This window comes from Coregonus clupeaformis, unplaced genomic scaffold (genome assembly GCF_020615455.1).
Source record: "Coregonus clupeaformis isolate EN_2021a unplaced genomic scaffold, ASM2061545v1 scaf0433, whole genome shotgun sequence".
NCBI classification, from domain to species: domain Eukaryota; kingdom Metazoa; phylum Chordata; class Actinopteri; order Salmoniformes; family Salmonidae; genus Coregonus; species Coregonus clupeaformis.
Window position 1 is genome coordinate 123,871 of NW_025533888.1, and position 16,411 is coordinate 140,281.

The 16,411-nt window shown below is 48.9% G+C and overlaps 1 protein-coding gene across 1 annotated transcript in view; it reads left to right on the top strand.

The window, feature by feature from the left end:
• LOC121562597 (collagen alpha-2(VI) chain) overlaps nucleotides 1-14,342 on the top strand; it is a 52,498-nt gene extending 38,156 nt beyond the window's left edge. Inside the window, exons 22-33 of the mRNA XM_045215372.1 lie at nucleotides 352-414; nucleotides 5,251-5,301; nucleotides 5,458-5,556; nucleotides 6,615-6,677; nucleotides 6,811-6,846; nucleotides 7,007-7,052; nucleotides 8,279-8,431; nucleotides 8,627-8,721; nucleotides 8,811-8,918; nucleotides 9,089-9,341; nucleotides 13,458-13,496; nucleotides 13,656-14,342. Coding sequence (XP_045071307.1) covers nucleotides 352-414; nucleotides 5,251-5,301; nucleotides 5,458-5,556; nucleotides 6,615-6,677; nucleotides 6,811-6,846; nucleotides 7,007-7,052; nucleotides 8,279-8,431; nucleotides 8,627-8,721; nucleotides 8,811-8,918; nucleotides 9,089-9,341; nucleotides 13,458-13,496; nucleotides 13,656-14,260 — 1,611 coding nt within the window. The 3' untranslated portion in view covers nucleotides 14,261-14,342. The remainder of the gene's footprint in view (nucleotides 1-351; nucleotides 415-5,250; nucleotides 5,302-5,457; nucleotides 5,557-6,614; nucleotides 6,678-6,810; nucleotides 6,847-7,006; nucleotides 7,053-8,278; nucleotides 8,432-8,626; nucleotides 8,722-8,810; nucleotides 8,919-9,088; nucleotides 9,342-13,457; nucleotides 13,497-13,655) is intronic.
• Nucleotides 14,343-16,411: the final 2,069 nt, after the last annotated feature.

The following is a 16,411-nucleotide window of genomic DNA, read 5'->3' on the forward strand; positions in this document are numbered from 1 at the left end:
TGCTACTGCTACTACTACTACTACTACTACTACTACTACTGCTACTACTACTACTACTACTACTACTACTACTACTACTACTACTCTACTCTATTCTAAGATATCCTCCTGTTCTGATCTTATTGTTTGGCTGTTGCCATGTCTACATTTTGAGCATACTGCGACAGTCTTCTTATCTAAATAAAGGTTAAATAAATACATCTACATTTTGGAAATTGTTTATTTATTGATGGTAGTCTATACCTATGTATTTCAGTGACTATGACTGCCATGTGGGTATATAAAAAAAAGAAAAAAGGAACTTGAATACTTTATGCAGCTAGTACTCAGTATGGCATCTCTGTGTTACAGGGAGCTGCTGGAGAGACTGGCGATCCTGGACAGACTGGACCTCATGGAGATCCTGGACCAAAGGTTGGGTTATATAGATCCTGGACCTAGGGTTGGGTTATATAGATCCTGGACCTAGGGTTGGGTTATATAGATCCTGGACCTAGTGTTGGGTTATATAGATCCTGGACCTAGGGTTGGGTTATATAGATCCTGGACCAAAGGTTGGGTTATATAGATCCTGGACCTAGGGTTGGGTTATATAGATCCTGGACCTAGGGTTGGGTTATATAGATCCTGGACCTAGGGTTGGGTTATATAGATCCTGGACCTAGTGTTGGGTTATATAGATCCTGGACCTAGGGTTGGGTTATATAGATCCTGGACCTAGGGTTGGGTTATATAGATCCTGGACCTAGGGTTGGGTTATATAGATCCTGGACCTAGGGTTGGGTTATATAGATCCTGGACCAAAGGTAGGGTTGGGTTATATAGATCCTGGACCAAAGGTAGGGTTGGGTTATATAGATCCTGGACCTAGGGTTGGGTTATATAGATCCTGGACCTAGTGTTGGGTTACATAGATCCTGGACCAAAGGTAGCGTTGGGTTATATAGATCCTGGACCAAAGGTAGGGTTGGGTTATATAGATCCTGGACCTAGGGTTGGGTTGTATAGATCCTGGACCTAGTGTTGGGTTATATAGATCCTGGACCTAGGGTTGGGTTATATAGATCCTGGACCTAGTGTTGGGTTACATAGATCCTGGACCAAAGGTAGGGTTGGGTTATATAGATCCTGGACCAAAGGTAGGGTTGGGTTATATAGATCCTGGACCTAGGGTTGGGTTATATAGATCCTGGACCTAGGGCTGGGTTATATAGATCCTAGACCTAGGGTTGGGTTATAGATCCTGGACCTAGTGTTGGGTTATATAGATCCTGGACCTAGGGTTGGGTTATATAGATCCTGGACCAAAGGTAGGGTTGGGTTATATAGATCCTGGACCTAGGGTTGGGTTATATAGATCCTGGACCTAGGGTTGGGTTATATAGATCCTGGACCTAGGGTTGGGTTATATAGATCCTGGACCTAGGGTTGGGTTATATAGATCCTGGACCTAGGGTTGGGTTATATAGATCCTGGACCTAGGGTTGGGTTATATAGATCCTGGACCTAGGGTTGGGTTATATAGATCCTGGACCTAGGGTTGGGTTATATAGATCCTGGACCTAGTGTTGGGTTATATAGATCCTGGACCAAAGGTAGGGTTGGGTTATATAGATCCTGGACCTAGTGTTGGGTTACATAGATCCTGGACCAAAGGTAGCGTTGGGTTATATAGATCCTGGACCAAAGGTAGGGTTGGGTTATATAGATCCTGGACCTAGGGTTGGGTTGTATAGATCCTGGACCTAGTGTTGGGTTATATAGATCCTGGACCTAGGGTTGGGTTATATAGATCCTGGACCTAGTGTTGGGTTACATAGATCCTGGACCAAAGGTAGGGTTGGGCTATATAGATCCTGGACCAAAGGTAGGGTTGGGTTATATAGATCCTGGACCTAGGGTTGGGTTATATAGATCCTGGACCTAGGGCTGGGTTATATAGATCCTAGACCTAGGGTTGGGTTATAGATCCTGGACCTAGTGTTGGGTTATATAGATCCTGGACCTAGGGTTGGGTTATATAGATCCTGGACCAAAGGTAGGGTTGGGTTATATAGATCCTGGACCTAGGGTTGGGTTATATAGATCCTGGACCTAGGGTTGGGTTATATAGATCCTGGACCTAGGGTTGGGTTATATAGATCCTGGACCTAGGGTTGGGTTATATAGATCCTGGACCAAAGGTAGGGTTGGGTTATATAGATCCTGAACCTAGGGTTGGGTTATATAGATCCTGGACCTAGTGTTGGGTTATATAGATCCTGGACCTAGGGTTGGGTTATATAGATCCTGGACCTAGTGTTGGGTTATATAGATCCTGGACCTAGTGTTGGGTTATATAGATCCTGGACCAAAGGTAGGGTTGGGTTATATAGATCCTGGACCTAGGGTTGGGTTATATAGATCCTGGACCTAGGGTTGGGTTATATAGATCCTGGACCTAGGGTTGGGTTATATAGATCCTGGACCTAGTGTTGGGTTATATAGATCCTGGACCTAGGGTTGGGTTATATAGATCCTGGACCAAAGGTTGGGTTGGGTTATATAGATCCTGGACCAAAGGCGGGATTGAGTCATGTAGATCCTTGACTAAAAGTGGGGTTGGGTTACAATATAGATCCTGGACCAAAGGTTGGTTTGGGTTATATACAGTACCAGTCAAAAGTTTGGACACACCTACTCATTCAAGGGTTTTTCTTATTTTTTAAAACTATTTTATACATTGTAGAATAATAGTGAAGACTTCAAAACTATGAAATAACACATATGGAATCATGTAGTAACCAAAAAAGTGTTAAACAAATCAAAATATATTTTATATTTGAGATTCTTTGCCTTGATGACAGCTTTGCACACTCTTGGCATTCTCTCAACCAGCTTCATGAGGTAGTCACCTGGAATGCATTTCAATTAGCAGGTTTACCTTCTTAAAGTTAAGTTGTGGAATTTATTTCCTTCTTAATGCGTTTGAGCCAATCAATTGTGTTGTGACAAGGTAGTGGGGTATACAGAAGATAGCCCTATTTGGTAAAAGACCAAGTCCATATTATGGCAAGAAAAGCTCAAATAAGCAAAGAGAAATTACAGTCCATCATTACTTTAAGACATGAAGGTCAGTCAATACTGAACATTTCAAGAACTTTTAAAGTTTCTTCAAGTGCAGTTGCAAAAACCATCAAGAGGTATGATACAACTGGCTCTCATGAGGACTGCCACAGGAATGGAAGACCCAGAGTTACCTCTGCTGCAGAGGTCAAGCTCATTAGAGTTACCAGCCTCAGAAATTGCAGCCCAAATAAATGCTTCACAGAGTTCAAGTAACAGACACATCTCAACATCAACTGTTCAGAGGAGACTGTGTGAATCAGGCCTTCAATGTCGAATTGCTGCAAAGAAACCACTACTAAAGGACACCAATAAGAAGAAGAGACCTGCTTGGGCCAAGAAACACGAGCAATGGACATTAGACCGGTGGAAATCTGTCCTTTGGTCTGGACTCCAAATTTGAGATTTTTGGTTCAAACCGCCGTGTCTTTGTGAGACGCGGTGTGGGTGAACGGATGATCTCTGCATGTGTAGCTCCCACCGTAAAGCATGGAGGAGGAGGTGTTATGGTGTGGGGGTGCTTTGCTGGTGAAACTGTCTGTGATTTGATTTAGAATTCAAGGCACACTTAACCAGCATGGCTACCACAGCATTCTGCAGCGATACGCCATCCCATCTGGTTTGGGCTTAGTGGGACTGTCATTTGTTTTTCAACAGGACAATGACCCAACACACCTCCAGGCTGTGTAAGGGCTATTTGACCAAGAAGGAGAGTGATGGAGTGCTGCATCAGATGACCTGGCCTCCACAATCCCCTGACCTCAACCCAATTGAGATGGTTTGGGATGAGTCGGACTGCAGAGTGAAGGAAAAGCAGCCAACAAGTGCTCAGCATATGTGGGAACTCCTTCAAGACTGTTGGAAAAGCATTCCAGGTGAAGCTGGTTGAGAGAATGCCAAGAGTGTGCAAAGCTGTCATCAAGGCAAAGGGTGGCTATTTTAAGAATCTCAAATATATTTTGATTTGTTTAACACTTTTTTGGTTACTACATGATTCCATGTGTGTTATTTCATAGATTTGATGTCTTCACTATTATTCTACAATGTAGAAAATAGTCAAAATAAAGAAAAACTCTTGAATGAGTAGGTGTGTCCAGACTTTGGACTGGTAGTGTAGATCCTGACCCAAAGATTGGTCCAGGATCTATATAATCACCCCTAAGGTAGTGTTGAATTATAATAAACACTATATGTGCAAAAGTATTGGCAGTAGAATCGCCTTACTGAAGAGCTCAGTGACTTTCAACGTGGCACCATCATAGGATGCCACCTTTCCAAGAAGTCAGTTCGTCAAATTTCTGTCCTGCTAGATCTGCCACAGTCAACTGTAAGTGATGTTATTGTGAAGTGGAAACGTCTAGGAGCAACAACGGCTCAGCCGTGAAGTGGTAGGCCACACAAGCTCACAGAACGGGACTGCTGAAACGCGTAGCGCATAAAAATCGTCTGTCTTCGGTTGCAACACTCACTACCGAGTTCCAAACTGCCTCTGGAAGCAACGTCAGCACAATAACTGTTTGAAATGGGTTTCCATGGCCGAGCATCCACACACAAGCCTAAGATCACCATGCGCAATGCCAAGCGTCGGCTGGAGTGGTGTAAAGCTCGCCGCCATTGGACTCTGGAGCAGTGGAAACGCGTTCTCTGGAGTGATGAATCACGCTTCACCATCTGGCAGTCCGACAGACGAATCTGGGTTTGGCGGATGCCAGGAGAACTCTACTTGCCCCAATGCATAGTGCCAACTGTAAAGTTTGGTGGAAGAGGAATAATGGTCTGGGGCTGTTTTTAACGGTTCGGGCTAGGTCCCTTAGTTCCAGTGAAGGGAAATCTTAACGCTACAACATACAATGACATTCTAGATGATTCTGTGCTTCCAACTTTGTGGCAACAGTTTGGGGAAGGCCCTTTCCTTAGTGGACACTTCCCACAGTGTAATATAGTTAGTGGACACTTCCCACAGTGTAATGTAGTTAGTGGACACTTCCCACAGTGTAATATAGTTAGTGGACACTTCCCACAGTGTAATATAGTTAGTGGACACTTCCCACAGTGTAATATAGTTAGTGGACACTTCCCACAGTGTAAAATAGTTAGTGGACATTTCCCACAGTGTAATGTAGTTCATCATCTTCTGTGTTTTAGGGTGACAAAGGAAGAGATGGGTTCAACTATCCTGGACAAAGAGGAGAAACGGTACAGTTTGACATTTCACAAGATGAATGTGGTCAGCTCAAGAGTTCAAAATACTGTTGTATTGTGATGCTGTCTGTCTGTCTGTCTGTCTGTCTGTCTGTCTGTCTGTCTGTCTGTCTGTCTGTCTGTCTGTCTGTCTGTCTGTCTGTCTGCCAGGGAGTCAGAGGGGATAAAGGGCATCCAGGCCCTTTGGGAAGCAGAGGGAACTGTGGCAGCAAAGGAGAAGCTGGGAAGAAAGGACCAAATGGTGAACCGGTAAGCTCCAGCTGCTGTCGTGAACAGCTGAATATACACTTGGAAGATGTTATATCCATTAATGTGGATGGTTAGCCTAGGATTAGTTTATATCTATTATAATAATATAATAATATGCCATTTAGCAGACGCTTTTATCCAAAGCGACTTACAGTCATGCGTGCATACATTTTTGTATATGGGTGGTCCCGGGGATCAAACCCACTACCTTGACGTTACAAGCGCCGTGCTCTACCAGCTGAGCTACAGAGGACCACTATTAATGTGGATAGTTAGCCTAGGATTAGTTTATATCCATTAATGTGGATAGTTAGCCTAGGATTAGTTTATATCCATTAATGTGGATAGTTAGCCTAGGATTAGTTTATATCCATTAATGTGGATGGTTAGCCTAGGATTAGTTTATATCCATTAATGTGGATGGTTAGCCTAGGATTAGTTTATATCCATTAATGTGGATGGTTAGCCTAGGATTAGTTTATATCCATTAATGTGGATAGTTAGCCTAGGATTAGTTTATATCCATTAATGTGGATAGTTAGCCTAGGATTAGTTTATATCCATTAATGTGGATAGTTAGCCTAGGATTAGTTTATATCCATTAATGTGGATAGTTAGCCTAGGATTAGTTTATATCCATTATCCATCAGTTGTGTACTACGTCATCCAGTTGTGTACTACGTCATCCAGTTGTGTACTACGTCATCCAGTTGTGTACTACGTCATCCAGTTGTGTACTACGTCATCCAGTTGTGTACTACGTCATCCAGTAGTGTACTACGTCATCCAGTTGTGTACTACGTCATCCAGTTGTGTACGACGTCATCCAATTTGTGCAATATGTTAGGAATGTTGTGCTTAAGATCCCAGAGTGCATCTTTAAGTGGTGAAGTTCAGGGTTACCCTGGTAGTTGCTAACCTTAGAGCATTCTGGAAGGGAGGAGTCAGTGCTCTAAAGAACACGTTTGTGTTCTATTCTTGAGAAGTGGTGAGCTGAGTAACGTGTTTGGGCTCACTGAAGTCACTGAAGAACCTGTCTTTGTGTTGTTGTTGTCCAGGGGCATCCAGGTCAACAGGGAGTGGATGGGAGGAGAGGAGCCAGAGGAGGACCTGGGGCTCCTGTAAGACAGTCATCAGCGGCTGGCTGCGTTACTCAGACTCTGATCAGACATTACAACTGTAGAAGAACATTATGCTCACTGTTCAAGCTCCCCTCAATGTCTGTTTACCCATCGGTACACTTTTTTCTTACAGGGTGATCCTGGACCAGAGGGAGACCCTGGCCTTTCTGTAAGTCAACTGTATAAACTTTATATTAAAACATCCTAATATGAAGACATTCAACCTGTTTTTGTAGTGTCATATCTGATTAAAAATACTACTGATCTGATCCTGTAGAGTCTGATTGTATTAGATTATAATACTGATCTGTTCCTGGTTTTGATTTTAGGACTGTGATGTCATGAGCTACATCAGAGAGACATGTGGTTGTTGTGGTAAGTGATGAGGATGATATCCGGGTATGTTGTCTTCTATGTGAAGGCCCTCAGAGGAAGGCCCCCAGAGGAAGGCCCTCAGAGGAAGGCCCCCAGAGGAAGGCCCCCAGAGGAAGGCCCCCAGAGGAAAGCCCCCAGAGGAAGGCCCTCAGAGGAAGGCCCCCAGAGGAAGGCCCCCAGAGGAAGGCCCCCAGAGGAAGGCCCTCAGAGGAAGGCCCTCAGAGGAAGGCCCTCAGAGGAAGGCCCTCAGAGGAAGGCCCTCAGAGGAAAGCCCCCAGAGGAAGGCCCCCAGAGGAAAGCCCCCAGAGGAAGGCCCTCAGAGGAAGGCCCTCAGAGGAAAGCCCCCAGAGGAAGGCCCTCAGAGGAAGGCCCTCAGAGGAAAGCCCCCAGAGGAAGGCCCTCAGAGGAAGGCCCCCAGAGGAAGGCCCTCAGAGGAAGGCCCTCAGAGGAAGGCCCCCAGAGGAAGGCCCTCAGAGGAAGGCCCCCAGAGGAAGGCCCTCAGAGGAAGGCCCCCAGAGGAAGGCCCTCAGAGGAAGGCCCTCAGAGGGAGGCCCTCAGAGGAAGGCCCTCAAAATGGTCAAAGACTCCAGCCACCCTAGTCATAGACTGTTCTCTCTGCTACCGCACGGCAAGCGGTACCGGAGCGCCAAGTCTAGGTCCAAAAGGCTTCTCAACAGCTTCTACCCCCAAGCCATAAGACTCCTGAACAGCTAATCATGGCTACCCGGACTATTTGCACTGCCCCCCCCCACCCCGTCCTCCTTTTTACTCTGCTGCTACTCTGTTAATTATTTATGTATAGTCACTTTAATAACTCTACCCACATGTACATATTACCTCAACTAGCCGGTGCCCCCGCACATTGACTCTGCACCGGTACCCCCCTGTATATATAGCCTCCCTACTGTTATTTTATTTTACTTCTGCTCTTTTTTTCTCAACACTTTTTTGTTGTTGTTGTTTTATTTTACTTTTTTATTAAAAATAAATGCATTGTTGTTTAAGGGCTGTAATTAAGCATTTCACGGTAAAGTCTACAGCTGTTGTATTCGGCGCATGTGGCAAATACAATTTGATTTGATTTGATATGCCAAATGAAATTTCCCCTCGAGGGACAACGACATTGTATTGAATTGACAGGCATTTTGGTGGATATGAAATGCATAAAGATTTAAAGCTCCAAAACTGTTTCCAATGTTGTTCCTGTTTCTGTGTTGCCCCTGCAGACTGTGAGAAGCGGTGTGGGGCGCTGGACATCGTGTTTGTGATTGACAGCTCAGAGTCGGTGGGTCTGACCAACTTCACCCTGGAGAAGAACTTTGTCATCAACACCATCAACAGGCTGGGCTCCATGGCAACACACCCACATTCAGAGACGGGTAAAAGATGACCACTTCAGATACAGCACTTTCCAACTACCTGTGTAACATGGGTCTCCTGGTAGTCTGCTGAGCTAAAGCCCAGGCAATAAAGCAAGTCTCATGGATGATGACTCATCACATCAGCATGGTTCACCAAACCACTTCTGGTTCACAGGTACAGACATTGTCATAGATCCCTTCTTCTCTCCTCAGGAACCAGGGTTGGCGTTGTGCAGTACAGTCACAACGGGACCTTCGAGGCCATCCGACTCAACGACTCCAACATAGACTCCATCGCTGCCTTCAAGGTACATGTAGCTGGTTCAGTGACTGGCACTACTCCGCAAGCTAATGCCTTTAGCTCAGCAGGCTAACAGTCTCCATCTCTGCCTTGCAGGTGGCTGTGAAGAACCTCCAGTGGATAGCCGGGGGCACCTGGACTCCCTCCGCTCTGAAGTTCGCCTACGACCACCTGATCAGGGACAGCCGGCGGACCAGAGCCAAGGTGTGTTGTGAACCACTTAGCCAGCCAATGATTATGTATGTTCTTGCTATACAGTATCTAGGGGTCTGTGGCTAAATAATCTGTAACCTATCTGAACGGTTGCTGCTGCCCCCATGTGGAAGGGAAAGTGAACTCTGTCTTGATGTGGCCTAACGCTCCATTCATAACAGGTGTCGGTCGTGGTCATCACGGACGGGCGCTTCGACCCGCGGGATGATGACTCTCTGCTGACCTACCTCTGTGCCGACCCCAGCGTGGACGTGAACGCCATCGGGGTCGGGGACATGTTCGGCCGGGAGGGACAGCATGAGAGCCTGGAGTCCATTGCGTGCCAGAGGCATGATCGCGTGACGGGGATGACGCGTTTCGCTGACCTTGTGGCGGATAACTTTATAGACAGGATGGAGACCGTGCTCTGCCCCGGTAAGACTATTAGACAGGATGGAGACCATGCTCTGCCCCGGTAAGACTATTAGACAGGATGGAGACCGTGCTCTGCCCCGGTAAGACTATTAGACAGGATGGAGACCGTGCTCTGCCCCGGTAAGACTATTAGACACGATGGAGACCGTGCTCTGCCCCGGTAAGACTATTAGACAGGATGGAGACCGTGCTCTGCCCCGGTAAGACTATTAGACAGGATGGAGACCGTGCTCTGCCTCGGTGAGACTATTAGACAGGATGGAGACCGTGCTCTGCTCCAGTGAGACTATTATTAATATAAGTGTTACTCCTAAAGCAAGAGATGATATCTTAAGACATGTCAAAATTGGCCTCCCGAGTGGTGCAGCGGTCTAAGGCACTGCATCGCAGTGCTAGAGGCGTCACTACAGACCTGGGTTCGATCCCGGGCTGTGTCGCAGCCGGCCGCCACCGGGAGAACCATGAGGCGGCGCACAATTGGCCCTGCGTCGTTCGGGTTAGGGGAGGGTTTGGCCGGCCGGGATGTCCTTGTCCCATCGCGCTCTAGCGACTCCTTGTGGCGTGCCGGGCGCCTGCAAGCTGACACGGTCACCAGCTGTACGGTGTTTCCTCCATTGGTGCGGCTTCCGGGTTAAACGAGCAAATGTGTCAAGAAGCAGTGCGGCTTGGCGGGGTCGTGTTTCGGAGGATGCATGGCTCTCAACCTTCACCTCTCCCGAGTCCGTACGGGAGTTGCAGCGATGGGACAAGACTGTAACTACCAATTGGAAATCACGAAATTGGGGAGAAAAAGGAGTAAAAATTTTAAAAATAATAATAATTTGACATGTCAACATCCTCCTGTTGAATCGGTAAGTGGTGAGCCTCAGACTGGTGTTATAGACTAGAGCAGGACATGACGGGGGTCTCTGGCTGGTGTTATAGACTAGAGCAGGACATGACGGGGGTCTGACTGGTGTTATAGACTAGAGCAGGACATGACGGGGGTCTCTGGCTGGTGTTATAGACTAGAGCAGGACATGACGGGGGTCTGGCTGGTGTTATAGACTAGAGCAGGACATGACGGGGGTCTCTGACTGGTGTTCTAGACTAGAGTAGGACATGACGGGGGTCTCTGGCTGGTGTTATAGACTAGAGCAGGACATGACGGGGGTCTGACTGGTGTTATAGACTAGAGCAGGACATGACGGGGGTCTGACTGGTGTTATAGACTAGAGCAGGACATGACGGGGGTCTGACTGGTGTTATAGACTAGAGCAGGACATGACGGGGGTCTCTGACTGGTGTTATAGACTAGAGCAGGACGTGACGGGGGTCTGACTGGTGTTATAGACTAGAGCAGGACATGACGGGGGTCTGACTGGTGTTATAGACTAGAGCAGGACATGACGGGGGTCTCTGACTGGTGTTATAGACTAGAGCAGGACATGACGGGGGTCTCTGACTGGTGTTATAGACTAGAGCAGGACATGACGGGGGTCTCTGACTGGTGTTATAGACTAGAGCAGGACATGACGGGGGTCTCTGACTGGTGTTATAGACTAGAACAGGACATGACGGGGGTCTCTGACTGGTGTTATAGACTAGAGCAGGACATGACGGGGGTCTGACTGGTGTTATAGACTAGAGCAGGACATGACGGGGGTCTCTGACTGGTGTTATAGACTAGAGCAGGACATGACGGGGGTCTGACTGGTGTTATAGACTAGAGCAGGACATGACGGGGGTCTCTGACTGGTGTTATAGACTAGAGCAGGACATGACGGGGGTCTCTGACTGGTGTTATAGACTAGAGCAGGACATGACGGGGGTCTCTGGCTGGTGTTATAGACTAGAGCAGGACATGACGGGGGTCTCTGGCTGGTGTTATAGACTAGAGCAGGACATGACGGGGGTCTGACTGGTGTTATAGACTAGAGCAGGACATGACGGGGGTCTGACTGGTGTTATAGACTAGAGCAGGACATGACGGGGGTCTGACTGGTGTTATAGACTAGAGCAGGACATGACGGGGGTCTCTGACTGGTGTTATAGACTAGAGTAGGACATGACGGGGGTCTCTGGCTGGTGTTATAGACTAGAGCAGGACGTGACGGGGGTCTGACTGGTGTTATAGACTAGAGCAGGACATGACGGGGGTCTGACTGGTGTTATAGACTAGAGCAGGACATGACGGGGGTCTGACTGGTGTTATAGACTAGAGCAGGACATGACGGGGGTCTCTGACTGGTGTTATAGACTAGAGCAGGACATGACGGGGGTCTGGCTGGTGTTATAGACTAGAGCAGGACATGACGGGGGTCTCTGACTGGTGTTCTAGACTAGAGTAGGACATGACGGGGGTCTCTGGCTGGTGTTATAGACTAGAGCAGGACATGACGGGGGTCTCTGACTGGTGTTATAGACTAGAGCAGGACATGACGGGGGTCTGGCTGGTGTTATAGACTAGAGCAGGACATGACGGGGGTCTCTGACTGGTGTTCTAGACTAGAGTAGGACATGACGGGGGTCTCTGGCTGGTGTTATAGACTAGAGCAGGACATGACGGGGGTCTGACTGGTGTTATAGACTAGAGCAGGACGTGACGGGGGTCTGACTGGTGTTATAGACTAGAGCAGGACATGACGGGGTCTCTGACTGGTGTTATAGACTAGAGCAGGACATGACGGGGGTCTCTGACTGGTGTTATAGACTAGAGCAGGACATGACGGGGTCTCTGACTGGTGTTATAGACTAGAGCAGGACATGACGGGGGTCTCTGACTGGTGTTATAGACTAGAGCAGGACATGACGGGGGTCTCTGACTGGTGTTATAGACTAGAGTAGGACATGACGGGGGTCTCTGGCTGGTGTTATAGACTAGAGCAGGACATGACGGGGGTCTGACTGGTGTTATAGACTAGAGCAGGACATGACGGGGGTCTCTGACTGGTGTTATAGACTAGAGCAGGACATGACGGGGGTCTGACTGGTGTTATAGACTAGAGCAGGACATGACGGGGTCTCTGACTGGTGTTATAGACTAGAGCAGGACATGACGGGGGTCTCTGACTGGTGTTATAGACTAGAGCAGGACGTGACGGGGGTCTCTGACTGGTGTTATAGACTAGAGCAGGACATGACGGGGGTCTGGCTGGTGTTATAGACTAGAGCAGGACATGACGGGGGTCTCTGACTGGTGTTATAGACTAGAGCAGGACATGACGGGGGTCTCTGACTGGTGTTATAGACTAGAGCAGGACATGACGGGGGTCTCTGGCTGGTGTTATAGACTAGAGCAGGACATGACGGGGGTCTGACTGGTGTTATAGACTAGAGCAGGACATGACGGGGGTCTGACTGGTGTTATAGACTAGAGCAGGACATGACGGGGGTCTCTGACTGGTGTTATAGACTAGAGCAGGACATGACGGGGGACTGACTGGTGTTATAGACTAGAGCAGGACATGACGGGGGTCTCTGACTGGTGTTATAGACTAGAGCAGGACATGACGGGGGTCTCTGACTGGTGTTATAGACTAGAGCAGGACATGACGGGGGTCTGACTGGTGTTATAGACTAGAGCAGGACATGACGGGGGTCTGGCTGGTGTTATAGACTAGAGCAGGACATGACGGGGGTCTCTGACTGGTGTTATAGACTAGAGCAGGACATGACGGGGGTCTCTGACTGGTGTTATAGACTAGAGCAGGACATGACGGGGGACTGACTGGTGTTATAGACTAGAGCAGGACATGACGGGGGTCTCTGACTGGTGTTATAGACTAGAGCAGGACATGACGGGGGTCTCTGATAGGACTCGGTCTAGAGCAGGACGTGACGGGTTTCTCTGATAGGACTCGGTCTAGAGCAGGACGTGACGGGGGTCTCTGATAGGACTCGGTCTAGAGCAGGACGTGACGGGGGTCTCTGATAGGACTCGGTCTAGAGCAGGACGTGACGGGGGTCTCTGATAGGACTCGGTCTAGAGCAGGACGTGACGGGGGTCTCTGATTGGACTCGGTCTAGAGCAGGACGTGACGGGGGTCTCTGATTGGACAGCTCAGACTCGGTCTAGAGCTTGTAATGGCACCACCAGTTGTGGGTAGAACCTAACCTTTTTCATTTCTCTTCTAGAACCCATTATTGTATGTCCTGACATTCCCTGCGTAACAGGTAAGGTTTTCCTTGCTACTGCATACTCTATTGTCATTGCCCAAGATTACTCCATCATCCGAGTTATACTACCTGACAATATACACATTTTGTCAATTTGTAGTACATTATACAGTAATGATAAGGTTTCTGAGGGTTCATTGACTTTGCCTTCATCAGAACCAGCGGTGGCACAGTGTGTTGATCGACCTGTAGACCTGGTGTTCCTTCTGGACGGTTCTGAGCGTCTCGGTCATGAGAACTTCAACCAAGTCCGTGACTTCGTCCAGCACTTGGCGAACCGCTTGACGCTGGCGCAGAACAAGAACGCCGGCCAGGGAGCCCGCATGGCGCTGCTGCAGTACGGAGGAGAAGAGGAGCACCACCTGGCCTTTTATCTGACACACGACCTCCCGTCCATCCTAGAGGGCCTGGCCAGCATGGACTATCATGACATGTCTTCTTCTGTGGTGGGGCCGGCCATCTCACACACCGTAGACCACGTCTTGTTGCAGCTCAACGTCCGCCAGACCAGACGCAACGCCGAGCTCAACTTCGTCTTCATCACTGACGGCGTCACCGGGAGGAAGGGGCTGAAGGAGGGGGTCGACGCCATGCGAAACAACCAGGCAGTCTCCACGGTGATCGCCATGGGGACCGACGTGGAACAGGAAGTGTTGGAGAAGCTGGCCTTAAAGGACCAGCACGCCATCTTTAAAGGAACAGACTTCTCTGAGCTCAACAAGCACAGCTTCCTAGATCGGTTCCTTCAGTGGGTCTGTTAGAGAGATCTCACTGTTTTAAAAGGTTAGAGGTCAAGTTAATGTTGGTAATTAATGGATTAGGGTTAGTTTGAGGGTTAGGGTGTAAGGGTTAGGGTGTAGGGGTTAGGGTGTAAGGGTTAGGGTGTAGGGGTTAGGGTGTAAGGGTTAGGGTGTAAGGGTTAGGGTGTAGGGTGTAGGGGTTAGGGTGTAGGGGTTAGGGTGTAAGGGTTAGGGTGTAAGGGTTAGGGTGTAAGGGTTAGGGTGTAGGGGTTAGGGTGTAAGGGTTAGGGTGTAGGGGTTAGGGTGTAAGGGTTAGGGTGTAAGGGTTAGGGTGTAGGGGTTAGGGTGTAGGGGTTAGGGTGTAAGGGTTAGGGTGTAGGGGTTAGGGTGTAGGGGTTAGGGTGTAAGGGTTAGGGGTGTAAGGGTTAGGGTGTAAGGGTTAGGGTGTAGGGGTTAGGGTGTAAGGGGTTAGGGTGTAGGGGTTAGGGTGTAGGGGTTAGGGTGTAAGGGTTAGGGTGTAGGGTGTAGGGGTTAGGGTGTAGGGTGTAGGGTGTAGGGTGTAGGGGTTAGGGTGTAGGGGTTAGGGTGTAAGGGTTAGGGTGTAGGGGTTAGGGTGTAAGGGTTAGGGTGTAGGGGTTAGGGTGTAAGGGTTAGGGTGTAGGGGTTAGGGTGTAAGGGTTAGGGTGTAGGGGTTAGGGTGTAAGGGTTAGGGTGTAAGGGTTAGGGTGTAGGGGTTAGGGTGTAAGGGTAAGGGGTTATGGTGTAGGGGTTAGGGTGTAGGGGTTAGGGTGTAAGGGTTAGGGTTAGGGTGTAGGGGTTAGGGTGTACATTACCCCCATTGAGATCATCCATGTCTGCGTTGATTTACCATCAAGTGAAATGTCAAGCAGAAAGCAATAGTCATTACAAGATCATTCACAGGGCTGTTTGTTTGTGTTTCAATGGATTTAGCAGAATAATGTATTCATTACGTGCAAATTGGATGTTTTATAAGAATTTATTAAAGACATGTAAGAACTGTTCAGCAAACATGAACGGCTGAATATGTTCTGTTTGGTCACGTTTACATTCTTCTTGTCACGAACTCTGATGCGGATGTGGTGCGAATCAATATCAGGACACAGGAGCTAAGTCAATCCAGACTTTACTAGAAAATCCAAAAATCATAACACGGGTCAAACAACCCGGAGGCGAAACATACGCCACAGTGCGTAAAACACTCCCAAACCGAACTGCGCACGAACAATAGTGCGACGGTAACACAAAGAGAGTCTAGCAAACAGCACTGCACCAAACGACAGGAAAACAATTACACACAACACATGACAAACAAATGGAACAATATATAGGGTACATAATCACACTAACAGGGAACAGGTGCACAACAACTAGACAAAACCAAACGAACATCGAAAACATCCAACGGTGGCAGCTAGTACTCCGGAGACGACGACCGCCGAAGCCTGCCCGAGCAAGGAGGAGGAGCAGCCTCGGCCGAAACCGTGACAGTACCCCCCTTGACGCGCGGCTCCAGCCGTGCGCCGACCCCGGCCTCGGGGACGACCAGGAGGACGCGGAGCAGGGCGCGCGGGGTGGCCCCGGTGGAACTCCGACAGGAGAGACGGGTCTAGGATGTCCCTCCGCGGCACCCACCACCGTTCCTCCGGGCCGTACCCCTCCCACTCCACTAGATATTGGAGACCACCCATCCGACGTCTCGAGTCCAAGATGGACCGAACGGTGTACGCCGGAGCCCCCTCAATGTCCAGTGGGGGCGGAGGAGTCTCTCCTATCTCACCTTCCTGGAGTGGACCAGCTACCACCGGCATGAGAAGAGACACATGGAACGAGGGGTTAATATTCTTATAATCAATAGGCAGTTGTAACTTATAACACACCTCGTTCAATCTTCTCAGGACTTTAAAAGGCCCCACAAACCGCCGACCCAGCTTCCGGCAGGGCAGGCGGAGGGGCAGGTTTCTGGTCGAGAGCCAGACTCGATCTCCAGGTGCGTACACCGGCCCCTCACTGCGGTGGAGATCGGCGCTCGCCTTGTGTCGACGGATGGCCCGCTGCAGGTGGACGTGTGCAGCGTTCCACGTCTCCTCCGAGCGCCTCACCCACTCATCCACCGCAGGGGCCTCGATCTGGCTCTGCTGCCATGGTGCCAGA